Source organism: Rhipicephalus sanguineus, chromosome 3 (assembly GCF_013339695.2).
Source record: "Rhipicephalus sanguineus isolate Rsan-2018 chromosome 3, BIME_Rsan_1.4, whole genome shotgun sequence".
In the NCBI taxonomy this organism is placed as follows: domain Eukaryota; kingdom Metazoa; phylum Arthropoda; class Arachnida; order Ixodida; family Ixodidae; genus Rhipicephalus; species Rhipicephalus sanguineus.
The window spans coordinates 10260329-10277506 of record NC_051178.1 but is presented as its reverse complement, the minus strand read 5'-3'; the positions used below and the strand labels follow the sequence as shown (position 1 = coordinate 10277506).

The 17178-nt window shown below is 51.1% G+C and overlaps 1 protein-coding gene across 1 annotated transcript in view; it reads right to left on the bottom strand.

Annotated features, from left to right (window-relative positions):
* Positions 1–17178, bottom strand: part of LOC119384790 (transformation/transcription domain-associated protein-like) — a 946434-nt gene that overhangs the window by 385809 nt on the left and 543447 nt on the right. Inside the window, 1 exon segment of the mRNA XM_049413130.1 lies at positions 7878–8150. Within this exon segment, the coding sequence (XP_049269087.1) occupies positions 7878–8150 (273 nt within the window).

The window sequence follows — 17178 nt, the reverse complement described above, 5'->3', positions numbered from 1 at the left end:
TCACTGGCTGCAACTGGTGTTGCCGTGGATGCAAGCCGGGTCCCGCAGTTAGCCCTCACATGGTCAGCATGCCGGTGCCATGTGGGTCCATCCTGCATACGTACGAGCAGAGAGGAGGAGCTCGCAGGCGAGACTTGTCCAGCAGACCAAGGTGGGCCAGAATGGAAATTCCTGGCGAATACTGGCACTCCAGGCTCTGGCAACGGCCCAGGACGGCACCCTTTGTCAGCAGCCAGCTTCTGCTTCAGCTGCTTGAGGAGTGCCGTGGACCGGAGGTCTGGATGCAAAATGTCCAACGGTGTCTTCACCATACGTCCCAGCAGGAGCTCACAGGGGGCACGGCCGGTGATATCATGGGGTGTAGTCCGGTGTTGGAAAAGTATGCGGGCGACCTGCGTACGGAAATCCCCAGCCTGGCTCTTAAGTTTGTCCTTAATAGTCTGCACCACCCGCTCAGCTGCACCGTTTGAAGCAGGGTGGTAAGGGGGAACCATCATTCGGCGGATTCCGTTCTTTGTCAGCCAGGCCAGATACTCTGCGCTGGCGAAAGCGGGCCCGTTATCGTAGACTATGATGTCCGGCAGCCCCTGGGCGGTGAAAACCTGCCGCAGTGCTGCAATGGTCGCACCTGCTGACGGAGTGGTGACAGGTAGAACTTCCACCCACTTTGAAAATGTGTCGACCACCACCAGGAAGTAGTGGCCTTTGAAGGTGCCCCCAAAATCCACATGAAGGCGGGACCAGAGCCTCTGTGGGAATGGCCATGAGATAGTCTCCACATGACGTGAGGCCCGCTGATGTTCCTGGCAGACTTGACAGCTCTGCACCATGCGAGCGATGTCCTGGTCCAGGCCAGGCCACCAACGTGGGACCAAGCCACCATTTTGGTCTTTTCCACGCCAGGATGCCGCGCATGCAGCAACTGCAGGACCCTGGACCGGAGACTTTGTGAGATCACCACCCTGGAACCCCAAAGTAGGCGGCCCTGCTTCAGGCTCAGCTCAGCGGCCTTGTGGCTGTAGGACTGCTGCACCAACTCCTCCCCTCGGGATACAGCCTTCACCACCTAGGACAGGACCGGGTACCGAATGGTCGCCTGCGACACAGCAGACCTGGAGAGTACCTCCGGGTACGCATGCTCCAGCATGAGCATTTCAGCTGGCTCTGGAACAGCAGCAGGCACCTCTGGCAGCGGCAACCGTCTCGGGGCATCAGCAGGCCCCAGGTCTTTTCCCGGGCGGTAGACCAATTGGTAGCTGTAGGCCGCCAGCTTCAAGGCCCATCGTACCACTCGAGGCGATGCCTGCACGGGTACCGCCTTGTCTGGCCCCAGTAGCCCCAGCAGTGGTTTGTGGTCCGTGACTGCATCGAACTTTCGGCACCACAGATACTGGTGAAAACGCTTGACGCCAAATATGAGGGCGAGGCCTTCCTTGTCCAGTTGGCTGTAACGCTGCTCTAGCAGCGTGAAGACGATGAGAAGCAAACGACACCGGGCGTTTCTGGCCATCCTTGTCTCGGTGCGCTAGGACGGCTCCTACACCGTATGATGATGCACCTACAGTAAGGACGACAGGCTTGGCTGGATCGAAGTGTACCAGCATCGGTGCCTTGGTGATTAGCTCCTTACTGTGCTAAAAGGCCACATCCTGCTCCTTCTTCCACGTTCAATGCTGATCATCTTGAAGCAGATGTGCAGTGGCTGTAGATGCGCAGACAGGTTGGGCGGGAACCTCCTGTAGAAATTGATGAGACCAAGGTAGCTTTGCAGCTCTTGTTTCGGGGCCTCGGCGCCTTCAGAACAGCCTCAACTTTGCGGGGGCCAGAGTCAGGCCGGCCTGGGAGATGAGGTGTTCCAGGTATTCTACACTGGGAACCATGAACACGCACTTTTCCCGCTTGAGCTTGAGACCAGCATCCTGAAGTTGGGCCAAAAAATTGTGCGGATTCTGCATGTGGTCTCAGTCGTCAATACCGGTGACAAGGATGTCGTCCAAGTACAATGCCACGTGCCTCATGCCCCTGAAGAGGTTGTCCATTTCTCTCTGGAAGATGGACAGTGCCGAGGCCACACCGAATGGTAATCGCATGTACTGGAAAAGCCCCATAGTTGTCGATATCGTGATATACTTCCGTGAGGCCTCCTGGAGCACCAGCTGCTGGTAAGCGTCTATGAGGTCGAGCTTCGTGGACTTCTGTCCACCGTCTGAGACAATGCAGACCAGATATCTTCAATCCGAGGCAGGGGTACTTTTCGACGGTAGTGACGGGGTTGATCGTAACCTTGAAATCCCCGCAGATTCTGACACTACCGTCTCGCTTGGGGACTGGAACGACGGGAGCGACCCAATCCACAGTCTTGACTGGTACCAGGATGCCTTCTCGCTGCAACCGTTGCATCTCCTGGGTGACCCCCCATATTCAGTGCGAATGGCAGTGGGCGAGGCTTGAAAAACCGAGGCTGAACTCTCTCGGGTACATGGATGCCAGCAGTCGTACCAGCGAATGTGGCAACCCCTGGCTGGAACAATGGCTGGAAATCTGTTAGAAGGCTCGGGATGTCTTGTACGACATGTAGGGCTGCTTCCTGGCCTTCTGGCAGCTGAACACCCAGTGCACAAATCCAATTTCTGCCAAGCAGCGTCGGTGACGACCCCTTGGTCAAATGAAGAGGAAGGGTTGCTTCCCTGTTGCCAAAACCAACGCTGACCTGGGCCTGACCTTGCATCTGGGAAAGCTCTCCAGAGTAGCTCCGCAGCATGACGCCTGAAGCCTCGACGGGCACTCCGGGAAAGGCCCTTTTGAAAAGTTTGCCAGCCATGATCGGCACACTGGCCCCCGAGTCCAGTTCCATGGAAACAGGGCGCCCACAAACTTCGACGGTCAGCATGTACGGCGGCACAGACGATGGGACAAGGCCTGCGTGCCACATGTCGAAAATCGGCGGGTCCTCGGACACGACGTTGAACCTGGCCGCGGGGGAACCCGAGCCTGCTGCTGCACGTTTCCGCCGCCACTTGCGATGCCTACCCTGACCGCGGGCTGGTATGGAACCTGGGCTTCTGTACAGCGGCATGGCGGCAGATGCGGGGGCATTGTTTCGCCGCTCTCGATGGCGTGGTTTGATTCGTTGACTGTACTCATCGCCAGTGCACGATCTGCCCCTGAACCGTGGACGAGGGGGCGCTGAGGCACCAGTGCTTTAAGGGGGGACACTGCTCTTAAAATTTTTTTTCTCATTTCTTGATCGATTTCTTGATCAATTTTGATGATACTTGGTGAGTTTATGTATATTTGTGTGCTGATTTCAAATATCCAATTATTTTACTTGTATAACCAGTAGTTTTTAAAATACAATATATTTCATGTGCCTTCTGGGGAGGAAGATTTTTCTTTTAACAGAGAGAGTTACAAAGTAAATCAGCATATCACAATAACCTGTAATCAGACCTGAGTTCAATGAAACAAAAACTGATGCTCTAAGCCCATTAGAACAAAAGTTATGGTATGTTGAACATTCGCGAAGGAAATCGCAGCTGGAAATTGACGCACTCGTGAATGTTCAACATATTGTAACTTTTATTAGTTACAAAGTGGTATTAGCGAAAAGTGGTCATTATAACAGTAGTTCGTTGTATTTGGACTCGCCTTTAAAAGCGTGCGCTTAGCGGCCAAGCCGTTTTTTTTTTTTTCTGTGCACTTTTATTAAAGTGCACCCAACCCCTCCGGTGACAAGCTAAGCCTTTTCGCGTCGTGAAGCGACGCCTGCTACGTGCTCACGAGTGAATTACCCGCCTTTGCAATGAAGTGACACCGCTTCACCGAAGCGCGGTACTGTCACGTGGAGCCGATCATCTCTTGCTAGTTGTGTGCAGCGCATTGCCTACATGCCGGGCCGCTTGCTGTACACCGTATGCGCGCGTTTGTACGTTCTTCGCACCTGCTTCACTCCGGACCGTGCACGGGTGCGGCGAGTAGCCTGTTCGTTCTACGCGGGGAAAACAAGCATTTTGCAAGCAACGCGCACTCTACGTCTCCGCGATGCTCTCGCGGCCCTGCACGACGATTTGCGGCGCACTTGAGTTGTCACATAGTCAAACACACAGTATACGCTCGCTGTCAGTGCGTCGACGTTTCTCGGTGCCCACGCCGTTCAACAACAGCGAGCTACGTTTCTACAAAGCGACGCGCACTTTAACCCTTTCAGTCACGGTGTGTACATATGTACACATCAACTTCGAAGTCGCATCACGCACCGCGTGTTTCTTCAAATGACCTGAAACTTGGTGTGCACATTCGTGCAGGCTTCCTGAGTGCACAACTAGCGCTTATTTAACTTCATTATGCTGTATATTTCTGCGGATGGTCACTTTGCTAGAGACACTACCATGTTCGACGATCGTTCGACGTGCGACGTTCCAAGACCAACGTCAAGAGTATTTTTTTTCTTCACTCGAAAAGCATACAACCAAAAAAACAAACTGCGCATGCATTTTGGGCCTAATAGCTGATTTCTTTTATGCAAGGATTGAAGCTGACCGATTGCAGAATAATTAGATATTTAATTACACGCTAATTAGCATTAATTTCTGTAACTCACACAAAACAACACATTCCTTCATTTTATTTCTTGAAATGTAACACTGAGTGCCTTGAAATCATGCCATGGAAGTTTGATGCATTTGCAGACAGTGCTTCATAATTCGTGACTGAAAGGGTTAAAGCAGTCTCGCACGATGCGGCGGCGGCGAACTTGCGAACGGCAGCATGGCACACTCGTACCGCCGTCAATACGCAAAGCGTACGGCGTACGCCACAGGCGCAGCCGAGCAGATATCTACAGATGACTGTGATATAAGGTTGTCGGCTATAAGTCATAACTGCATGTTCATCGACGGCCGCCACCTCGCCTTCGCTCTTTTCTGATGCTTATCCGTGAAGGCATCCGCGAAGGCATCGCCGCAATCGCACGGAAATCATTATCACCGATCGACCGGTCTCTGCCGTTACCGAAAAGACGGATGACCTTTTGCGGCACAATGTGGCGTCGACAAGTTTAGGGACGCAGTGAACCTTTATGCGATGGAAAGTTATCGCGGTTATCACTTCTTGCATTTATGCCTTCTTGCGTTCCAAGGCACTGTTTGGTTCATCGTAGGCGGTCGTAGCTGCAGAGAACGGCATCAGGAAAGGTTACCGTGCGAAAGCCCTACCGCAAGGCTTCATGCTGCCTTTTTTTGTTTTTCCATTCTGCCACTGAAGAAAAGGCTAGAGTGAGCGACCTCGCTCGAAGTGTTCGAAATCTGCGTGCGGTGCTCACCGATCAGGGATATCTTAGTCGAGAGTAAACTGGAGCGGGGCACGCGCAAGCGCGCGCCCCTCGCACGCTTTAGAAGGCCTGTTTTAACTTTTTTTTCGCTTTGTATGCGCCATATTTTTACCGCGACCGTGCCTGAAGTGTTCGTTGTAAAAGTAGGAGGCTTTGAAAAATGTTCGCTATATGTGGACGCAGCTTCAATGGTTAGCATTGGAAAATCGTAAGTGCACCCAAATATGGCCGTTACAACCGATAGATCATTATACGTGGGATCGTTATAAGTGGGTTCGACTGTATCATCAAAATCGAACAAGAAATGAGAAAAAAATTTTAAGAGCAGTGTCCCCCCTTAAAGGCCAACTCCGGCGATTTTTTGGCCATGTCAAAGTAATGGTGCTTTTATGTTCCTGAGACGCTCCTGTTACGGGCCCGATAGCAGAAATACTCGGCAAATTGGAGAATAATTTTAAATAAGCAAAAAAGCGCAACACCGAAACCGAAACCCAACCGAGTGTACTGTCTACGTATGACGTAGACGTTGTTACGAATGAACCGGAAGTCGTGCAAGGCACGCCGGTCACATCGGCGCGGAGTATGAAAACTGTGACAGCCGGGACGACCAGCGAAGCGCCGGCCAAACCAACGCTGTCTGTCGCCTTGTGAACAACAGACGCTCGCTGTAGCGGTCGAAGCCCCGAAGTTAGCGGCGCCCTCGGCTGCGTCACTTCCGCCGCCTTCCCAATACTGACGTCACAGACGCAATGTTGCCAATAATTGTGGGAAGCCAGGAGGGCGTTTGCAGACAATCTTTAAAATTCATTTGCAAACAATCTGCGCATGTCTCAAGCCTGTAATTTGGCATAAATGACGGAAACGTGCAAAGGAACGTACCCAGCGAATTTCACTGAGATCCATCGACCTCGAAAAATCACCGGAGTTGGCCTTTAAAGGGGTACTGACATGAATATTTTCAGTTATCATTTTTTTGCGTCAAATGAAAGGTCAAGCGCTCAAGAGCCTAAAAAAGGTAGTGTTAAGCGCGAGTGCGCCCTGAAAAAGTAATTACAGTATGTTCTTAAAAGCTAGTTTCGGTTCCTACGGTACCTGACGTCACAACACGGTATGAGCTTCTCGTCACGTGCTCACACAATATATAGTGACGTTTCCACGCACAAGCGGCCGTTTTGGAAGTTTTGATGACGTACAAGCGGCCATCTTGGAAGATTCGGTACCTAATGTCATCACAACAAGCCAGGTTGCTGCGTGAAGTCACCAGAATTTGTACTGTAGCCTGACGTCAAGCTAGTGTCGATGTCAGTAGGTGCGCCATAGAAAAATTGACTAATATCAAATTAAAATATCTCATCAGCATTTGCTGAGCTTCACACTTGCTCAGAGCCGTCTCTGCATACAGGAGATATGTATGGCAGAGTAAACTCGCCTTCAAAAAAAGGTGTCAGTACCCCTCTAATAAGGACGACCCAAACGCATGGCAGGGTAAACAGCTACTGACTGCCGAGTCGCGCTCGTCAGTGTTTATTATCCACACACAACCAAGGTTGCCCGCCGAACCTGGTGAGGTAACGAAACTAAGCTAGGCAGGGTGCCACACGCTCGTTACACGTTCAATGAACGCCTTTACAAGCAAAAGACTCCAGCTTGGTTGGTGCCCAACACATGCGCAGCGTTCTCTCAGTATGCTACCTCTGTTGCTACAAGGTTCACCTAGGTCAAAATGATAGGAAACACAACATGAAGGGAACAGCAAAGCACAAAAGCATGTGCGACCACAGGACCAATTAGTCATCAAAAGGCATGCAGGCTATGTTTATGCAAGCAGATTCACTCAATTTGAGAGCTTTCTGCCAACATGCTGAGTTTAGGAACACAGACAAACTTTGAATACACACTTGCTGTAGCTTCTGCTAGTCACCTGGCTATTAGAATAATACTTCAACAGCGTTCAATCAAAGCTGTACTGGTCACTGAGCACCCAGCATGAGTGGTTCTTTATTACACTGGCTGGACGATCTGGCCTGCTATAACCAATTGCACCATACAGTGTATAGGGGTTATTAATACATAACACATAGATCAGCGCAAGCGAAACTGTCCCATCTTAGGGTTGCAACACACGCTAGCACAGTGGCCATCACTCGCAAGCACTTACGCAGCAGCCCTATCAGTCAGAGCTGGTCCCCTAACCCAAGGTTCGCACTGAGTCATGACTGTGGCGGCAGTGCTGCAGCCTAGTGAAATGCTGTTTCATTAATTTATTTTAACAGTGTTTCGCAGCTTTAATTCGATATTTGGAGATGGTTTCTTGTCGCATTAGATTTCAAGTTTTCAATATTCACAGACCCCTACTAAGTATAGTAAAGAGAAAAGTTAAAGGGTAGTAGATATCAAACACGATGGCTTGTTAATAATGCAATGTGAAAAGCTACAAACAGAGAGCATGCACAATACTATGTGCATCACTTGTACTCATTCAGATTTGCCCTTCTGGCTCTTTTCCAACAGACACAGCTGCAAAGCAAGATGAAGGGCATTTATTCACCTTGCTAATGGATGTGTAGAGGGACTCCAGCTCCTCATGCCGTGAGGCCATGCTGGATGTTGTAGGTTCCGAGGGAAACAGGCCCATGAGTCGTGATAGGAGAGCGTGCACAGCTCGGATGACCTTGGAATTGGGGCACGTCATGCAGGCAGCGATTCCACGTTGCAGAGGCTTCAGGCTGGACAGGATGGCCTCGGGCCGCAGAATGCTCAGCAGGAAAGCCAACAGCTCCAATGCCGTGCAGATGTTGCCATAGTTGGGTTGAGCACTCTCCTGCTTCATGTAAGACAGGGGTCAGTGGATTATTAGGCGGTAACATAAACCGATGCAGCAGTTTTGAACCTTAAATATGCAGCAGTACAGTCAAATCTTGATACAACAAACACCAAAGAACCACTAAAAATAGTTTGTTATTTTGAAAAACAGATATCGTAAAAAAAAAGGAAAATTCATGTTAAAAATCATAAATGCAGCAAAAGGAGTCACCTACTTTTGCTGGGTATATATCTGTGAATGTGTTATTCTCTGATAAGTACGAAAAACATAAAGCATTCCAGAACGAGTGCACATTTATTTGTAGAAGACCATGATCCTTGCCTCGTTGGGTGCAGCTCAACTGCTGGAAGACATACTTTTTAAAGTGTGCATCCTTCTCATGCACTTCAAAATGTTGCCGTTAGATATCAATTATTTGTGTTTGTTCATGCGCACTCTTTCAGAATGGTCTTTGCTCTCGTTGTCCTTGTCACTGCTTCCAGGCACAATTTTTTGAGAGTATGATTTCATAAACAAGTGATCGTACCCAATTGTTCTGTGCAAATGTAACTGTGCACCTGGCTGCACTGTATATAAAGGAACCTTCCTTCAACTAAATCCAGTCACAAGTGATGCTCTTTCCTGTACCGCTTGTTTTCTTCGCCTTGCGTTGCAGCATTACCTTTTGCACAGTGAACCAACTAGCCCAACAGCATGTGTTAAGATATCTTTTTGTTTTCGGCCCATGGAAACCTTTCCTCGATGACCTGCAGCTAAAGATTTCATCTTTTCGTTTGCAGTACCCACAGTCGCAGGCCTCAGGCATGCAAAAAGGACGTGATGCAGCTATCTTTATTGTCGCGTGGTTAGTGCCGCAGGGGCACGGACACGCAGAGAGTGACGCGTACACGCTGCTCGCTCGGACGAAAGTGTAACCCAGACTTTATTGGGGCACGAACATATATATGATGCACGGCAGTAACAGGGGGTGCCACACTCCAGTGGCGGCCTAATCAAAAGGCTGAATTGTGGCGACCTCTACATCTCCCCCCTTGAGAAAGTCTGATGGGAGGATGGAGGACGCCAAACACATCACAATGTCACAAGTTCAAACGGCACGGCGGAACAACGCACCGGCCATAACGTGTTCGTGTAACACCATCACTACGGTCCCTGGCTGCTGGGGAATGTTGCAAAGGCTGCCCTTGGGGGATCGCAGGTCCCATGCTGTTGGCAGGCTGAGGTTCCTGAAGAACTTGCTGCGGTCGCGATGGTTGCTGTGCAGCTGTTGGCAGCGATTCCGCACCGGAGGCGGAAGTCACGAAAGGCACTAGGTGACAGCGGTTGAGCTGTAGAACACCACCTCGGTCTGTTTCAACCACGTAGCTTCTTGGCCTTTGCCCCGGGCTGAGGACCGTAGCTTGCACTTGGTCAGGGCGCACCCACACACGCTGACCCGTTTGGAGAGGTGGCAGGTCTCGAGCTCCGTGATGCCTATTGTAGTCGTCGGTCTGCTTACGCTTGTAGGCTACATCCTTGGCGACGACATCTTTCCTTGGCGGCCAGTTGGGACGTAGCTGAAAGTTTTGCTTCGGGACTCTGGTTCTCAGCTGACGTCCCATCAACAGCTGGACTGGACTGAAGCCATCAACTCCCGGAGTGTCCCGATAACTGAGCAGAGCGAGGTGAGGGTCTTTGGACTTGCGGAACAGGTCCTTGACTGTCCGTACCATCCTCTCTGCCTCTCCGTTTGACTGGGCGTAGTGTGTGCTACTGGTCGCATGGTTGAAGCCATGAGACGTTGCAAATGCCGCAAACTCTTGCAACGAGAACGGTGGGCCGTTGTCCGACCTGACGTCTTGTGGGATTCCGTGGCGTGCAAAGATGCTTTTGAGAGCATCGATGACTGCCCGAGCTGTAGTGCTTCTCAGGGTCACCACCTCGGGAAACCTCGAGTGGTAGTCCACCACCAGGAGGAACGTCTGGCCATTGAGATGGAACAAGTCCATTCCGAGAAATTTCCAGGGACGTCCAGGTAGAGCTGTGGAGACTAGAGGTTCTGCAAGGTTCGCCCGGGTGGATGCGCACTGTTCGCAGTTGGTGACGAGAGAGGCGATGTCTGCTGAGATGCCCGGCCACCAAACAGACTCCCGAGCTAGGGCTTTGGTCCTGTTGATGCCCTGATGGCCTTCGTGAGACAGCGTCAACACCGCTGGCCGAAGAGACGATGGGATGACAATCCGGGGGCCTTTCAGCAGGATACCATCCCAGACAGAGAGCTCGTCTGCCACGGAGGCATACTTCGACACATGCAGAGGTAGCTTGGTCTTTCGTGGCCAACCTTGCTGGCAGAAGGAGATGAGGGCCTTGCACTCTCCATCGGATTCTTGTACCTGTCGTACATCTTTGGGGCGGAGTGGCAAGACTTCTGACATGCAGCTGACTACTTGTGCTGCGAAGAGTTCCACCGTGTCCACAGGAGTGGATGCCTTGTGGGTGATACGTGATAAGGTATCTGCTGTTGCTAGCAGTTTTCCCGGCACGTGCAGCATGCGAAACTGGTACTGCATTGTCTTGAGCCGTAGTCTCTGAATATGAGGCGGCAACATATCCAGTTCCATCTTGCCCAGAAGTGAAACGAGAGGCAGGTGGTCGGTCTCGACGTCGAAGGTGATGCCACGGACAAACTCGTCGAACCTTTGGATAGCCCACGTCGTTGCCAAAGCTTCTTTTTCGGTCTGGCTGTAACGCTGTTCGGTACTTGTCATTGACCTCGAAGCGAATGCGACTGGGCGACGCTCTCGAGAGGGTTGAGTCTGCAGCAATACTGCGCCGAGTCCGAAAGAGCTTGCATCTGCGGACACTGTCGTGGCATACGACGGGTGGTACTTGGCCATGCACCTGTCTGACGTCAAGAGTTCTTTGACCTTCTTGAATGCTGCCTCTTGCTCATGCTGCCACACCCAGCTCGCAGACTTGTTCAGCAAGGCTCTGATGGGTGCTGTGACGTCCGAGATGTGTGGCAGGAATCTGGCAAATGATTCACCATTCCAAGCAGTCGTCTAACACCGGCGACGTCTGTGGGAGCTTCCATAGCTTTGACCGCTTCAACCTTGCCTGGATCCGGCCTGATACCCTTAGCTGAGACGACAACACCAAGGAAGGAGACCTCGGATACCCCAAAGCGACACTTGTCCTCGTTCAACGTGATGCCTGCTTTTGCAAGACGAGATAGCACCTGGCTCAGTCTGGCGTCATGCTCCTGGCGGGTGCGTCCAAAAACCAGAATGTCATTATCATGTTGGCGACCCCTTCTTGGCCCTCCAGGATTCTTGCCATCTGTTTCTGGAAGTACTCGGGAGCGGAGGTGATGCCAAAGGGGAGCCGGCAAAAGCAGTATCGGCCATATGGGGTGATGAATGTCGTCAGCTCTTGGGAATCGGCAGAAAGCTTCACCTGGTGGAAGCTTGCGGTTGCATCCAGCCTTGAAAAAACTGTTGCATCACCAAGGAGGCTAAGGACTTGCTCAACCGTTGGCAAAATATGCCGTTCACGGAGGACGACTTTGTTAAGTTGAGTCAAGTCGACACATAGCCGGTAGGAACCATCGTCTTTCCTGACGACAACGAGGCCAGAGCACCATGGAGTTGGCTTGTCGATCCTGCGGATCACTCCCGCGCTTTCCAATTTGCCCAGCTCGCGGCGGACGACCTCGAGCAGCGGGATGGGGATCCTGCGGGGGACGCTTAGCGAGAAGGGCACGGCATCGGGTTTCAGTCGAATAACGTATTCGTCCTTGAGAGTGCCCAATCCTTTGAAGAGCTCGGCGTGCAGCGTTGCTTTGGGAGTCTTGAGTTCGTCAAGAAATTTCACAACTTTCAGGGCTTGGAGCGCTGGCAGTCCTAGAAGAGGCACAGTGAGTGACTGGATTATGTATAGGCGCTGGCAGCTTGTTTTTCCTTGCCACCAAAGTCGTGCCAGATACGAGCCTAGAACGCGAAGTGGCTGTCCTCCAAGGCCGGTGAGCAGACTGTCGACTTGGTCGAGCTTGGCAGGCAGCGCAGGGAAGTCACTGGGTACAGCAGATACTTCGGCGCCGGAGTCGACTTTGAACTGCGCTGTGTAGTTGTCAACGGTCACGTCGGCGAACTTTGCAGCGGCGGGCGTGCCAACGGCATGCAGGTGAACGGAGCCGAGCTTGTTCTGCTGGTGCTTCCGCGAGCGGCAAACTTCGGCGAAGTGGCCTTTCTTTTTGCAGAAGTTGCAGGCGGAGCGTCGAGCCAGGCAGTCCGAACGTCGGTGAGGCGCACGGCTGCAGAATTCACACGTGGGCGGCTCGCGAGAGCGCTCGGCTGGCGGCTGCGACGTAGTAGGCTTAGCACCGGAGCGGCGACGAGAGGCGAACTTGCTGGCTTTCGCGGCGTCGAGGTTGAGCTCGCGTGCGTGCTCGGTGCGGTTCTGGGTCAACTCCTTCTCTTTGTCGGCGTCTTCGGACTGACGGGCCTGTGTCCATGCCTCCTTGAGCGTCAGCTTCGCGTTTCGGCACAGCTGATCCGAGAGGCGAGAGTCACGGAGGCCGACGACGAACCGGTCGCGTACGAGCCTTTCCTCGACAGCAGCTGACTGGTAGTTGCAGCGCTTCACCATTCTGCACAGTTCCGCGTAGTACGTGTCGACGCTTTCGCCGGGTAGCTGAACACGCCTGTGGAACCGCGACGACTCGTAGAGCTCGTTGGACGGGTGCACGAAGTGCTCAGTGAAGCGGGCGGCAACAACTTGATACGAGGCGAGCGACTGGGCGTCGAGCGAGAACGTCTCGAGGAGCGGACGTGCCTCCAGGCCCATGCAGTACAGTAGCGAGCGTACCTGCACGTCTTCCGACGTTTTTGTCAGTCCCGAAACCGCGGTGAAGTCTTCGTAGCGGCTGAGCCATGTCGACCATGTTGCCGGGTTCGTGAAGTCGAACGGTGCCGGTGGCTGAAGGTTGACGCCGTACAGTTTCGGCGGCTCGCCGGTCTCGAGGTCCATCGTGCTGCCGTTCCGTCGTGGTAAGGCCTAGGGCTGGGGGGCGTTATTCCTACGCTCTGAACTTCCTGTCACGCGATGTCATCCCACTTCTGACACCATGTCGCGTGGTTAGTGCCGCAGGGGCACGGACACGCAGAGACTGACGCGTACACGCTGCTCGCTCGGACGAAAGTGTAACCCAGACTTTATTGGGCCACGAACATATATATGATGCACGGCAGTAACAGGGGGCGCCACACTCCAGTGGCGGCCTAATCAAAAGGCTGAATTGTGGCGACCTCTACATTTATCAAGCAAATTAACTTTCCCTTGACGTAAGCGTTTGTTGCAGAAGCTGCACATCCCCAATTGCACTTCATGATGGAACTTTTCAGTTTCACATGTGTGTATGTACACGCACACATACGAACGCATGAACAAACATACATAAAGTATGGTTGAACCACCTCCCCCCCTTCCCCGAAAACATTTTTGCCTACGCTACTGCAGTGAACACTTTGAAAAGTAAATTACAAACAAAAAAGCTGCGCGCGCACATCGCATTTTAATTTTTATTGCGATAGCAATTATATGGACAGTCTCGCATGAATTTTGCCGTCGCCGTCGCCGCCGTCATGCACCATATATGTATAAATATGTATATATATGTCAGAGTCGCAAAGAAAAACAATTAAGAAAAATGCTTCCGAAGCGCGCAACCGAACCAGCGACCTCTCGTTCCGCAGTGCGTGGTGCTAAGCACTACGCCAGAAAGCGAAGATCCTACAGGTAGCTAACGGCGAGCGTTATATACACACCCTTTACCGCTGGACGGACTCTGAGACGGCAGGCACTTATAAGCGTTTATCCATTACCAGCGAGATGGCGCTAGGAGCGCAACGGGCGCATTTAAAAGTCGTCGGCGAGCTTGCTCGCTTCTTCTTATATTTGCGAAGGGAGAACCTTGCCCTTCCACTGTCTGCTCGCATGGTTTTCTCGTGGTGAGGGGAAGAGGCATGTTTCATGCTTTCACCGTAATGTCCGCGCTCATGTTACGGAGCGTACGAAAGTAACTCGAGCTCAAGGGACGCCGCTAAACGAACAAACAGAAGATGAGCGCGAACTATCAAGTGTCACAGCTCGACACTTGAAACACGCTAGTTTCCTTCGCTGCTTCGGCCGCCTTTGCAACAGGAGCGCTGTTCAAACTGAGAGTATCCATTGGCGAGCCTCACTTCGTATAGCATTAGTTTCTTGCTATCGCATTGATTGCTTTGCCCTTGCGGCGAAACTGTGACTTTTTAAAAATTTTTCTGGCCTTCACTCTCCTTTCCACTGACGGCTCTCCGTGGTCTCGCATTCGCCAACAGTTCGCGTCATGGCAGAGCGGCGGTGAATGCTCGCCAGCATGTCCCACTTCACTGCTGCTAGCGGTTGTTTCTGGGATTGGTTGAACTAGAGGACTAGGTTGAACCCCACAGTTCCGAACAGTCAATGTTACGCAGTAACATGAATAACGGTCTCGAACAGCACCCGGGAGTGAAACTTGAGGCTAAATAGAGTTTATATAAACGCCAATTTTGAAAACAGGCATTTATAGGCATTTGTAAGCATTTAGACATGAAGGCCAAAAATATGCATCTTTGGGCACTATCAAACACTATAAGAGCCCTTCTTAACCTCTAATTCATGCTCATATATAAAAATGACAACCAATGATAGGAGCAACCAAGTACAGAATAGGCATTTGCCTAAAATCCGGTCTCTAGTTATAACAATGAGATGCTGCTGCACCATCAATATTTGTAAGTTTTCTATGGGGAAATAACCTGCTTACAACAATGGCCCGAGGCCAAATTATCAGTTATAACAATGAATTACGATCTGTGTTGTATTCTCGATATCTTCAGCTATGTGTGCCTCTCCCTTCACCCTTTCACATCTCTGAACAGAAATGGGCTACTCCGCGCCACGCCAAGGTGATGTTGACCCACACTGGGGCTCTTCCGCTTTTCCACTTCTGGCTACCCGCGGGCTACCAGAGCCAGCCAGAGCGCATTAGTTTTTCTGGAGTTGCGCCGCACCCGCGCGAGGCGCTTCCGGTCTACATCCGTTTTTTGCGGGCTGGGCAATTATGGCTACCTGCAGGGAGCTTTGCAGGTCACCAGGAGCTGCCAGGACAATTTAGTTGTGGAAGCTCTCGGGAACGTCTCAGGCTGCTTTTGGGCTAGCAGACGCCGAAAAGAGACGATGTGCGCTTGCGCCATCTTTGTGAGGACTCGACGGATTGTAGTGCGGGCGCTTCACCTTCGCTTGTCATTATGCGCGGCGTTACTTTCTAAAGCCCGTTCCGCCGTGCGAGATGGTGCGATTACGAGTGGCGGCGAGCATTTGGAGCTAACGTTTATTGCTTTTCTTATGTGTCCGGTGAAGTTTCCCTCTGTGAACAATGCAGCGAGCTATCAGTTTCTAACTGTGTTGTGCCGATTACGAGTGGCGGCGAGCATTTGGAGCTAATGTTTATTGATTTTCTTATGTGTCCGGTGAAGTTTCCCTCTGTGAACAATGCAGCGAGCTATCAGTTTCTAACTGTGTTGTGCATATGTCCCAAAAGTTATGCACACGTTCGTATGCACACATGCACACCCCTTTCGAGTTTATGTTTTCGTAGTGGTATTTGATTATGGTGTTGTGTGTGCTTTCTGTGCACTTAGCGAAGAAGACTGTGATCAAACTAGCTATTTCGCTCCGTCGTATGTTTGCGTGCGCGAACCCCATCAGAACTTAACTATTTCAACCATGTCTTCGATGTTGATAGAATGCACTGATTGAATGATAGTGATCGCGACAGTGTTTTTTGTGTGATGCTCGTTGGTCGCGAACAGCATGCGAGAGTACTTCGATCTACAGGCCAGTATATGTGGTATGGTATTATGTTATGCTACGACGTCGACGTGTCGATATGAAAAAAACAGAGATGAATTCAGAAATGTATATACATCCTTTCGTTGCTTATTTCATCGTCCGCTTTGTCTTTTTCCTGGCTGTTTTGTTCACGGACGGGGCGAGCTACGTGTGATCTTGCAAACATGCGTGATCGTATCCCAAATGCGTATGCTCGAGAATATCACTTCAGCTCTTCAGAAAACCTAGCCACATATTTCCAAGTAGGCAAGGCAGAAAAAATCAACATGCACGCAGCGCAAAGTTTCGTTTGCTGCCACGGCGGTAGCGTTTGTTTACATTTATGCTGGCTGTCCTGGCATTCGATTTTGCAATCTTCGGGGAGCTTCGGGTTGTCTCGTAATTCCCACACACATGACCATGACGTTGTTTGCTGTCCCAACCGGAACTAGCTGGCTGACCCTCTGGCTAGTCCAGGCAGCCAGCGAACTGCCAGAAGCCTAAAAATTGAAGATCCCCATTGTGACTGTAGCTCCTTCAAATTTACGGTATGCTTCACTGCAAGACATTTTGGCATTGCGGCAAAGCTGACATTTGAAATCTGCTGTGTGGCCCCAAACGAATAGACTCGCGACAGTGCTGGTTAAAACCTGCAAGATATTCGACATGACAGAGCTGGTGGCTTCTGGTGGCACAATGTCGTTGTGGTCAGGCAACTTCGGCAACAAGTCGAAAAAATCAGACTTCGAACAATTTCAGCATCCAAAATTTGAGACGTTCTTATACATTAACTCTACGGGGAGCGTGGCGGTGTTATGAAAGCGTCCGAATTTCCAAGCATGTCAGAAAAATCTGCAGCTGTGTCATCCTTATTAGTATTGTGTAATGCCACATTATAGTTTTCTTATAATAGCTTGCTGTTCCATTATTCTGCTTTTTTTTTGTGCAACTCGTTTATAACAATGATCGGTTATAACAATGGGATTTTCGTGGCACTTGAGTGTTGCTGCAAATGGGCTTGACTATATACTGTTCAACCTGCCTATAACGAACCTCCGTACAATGAATTCATCAATATTACGAAGATTTCCCATTCCCCGCCATTACTCCATAGAAGCACATGTATTTGCGACCT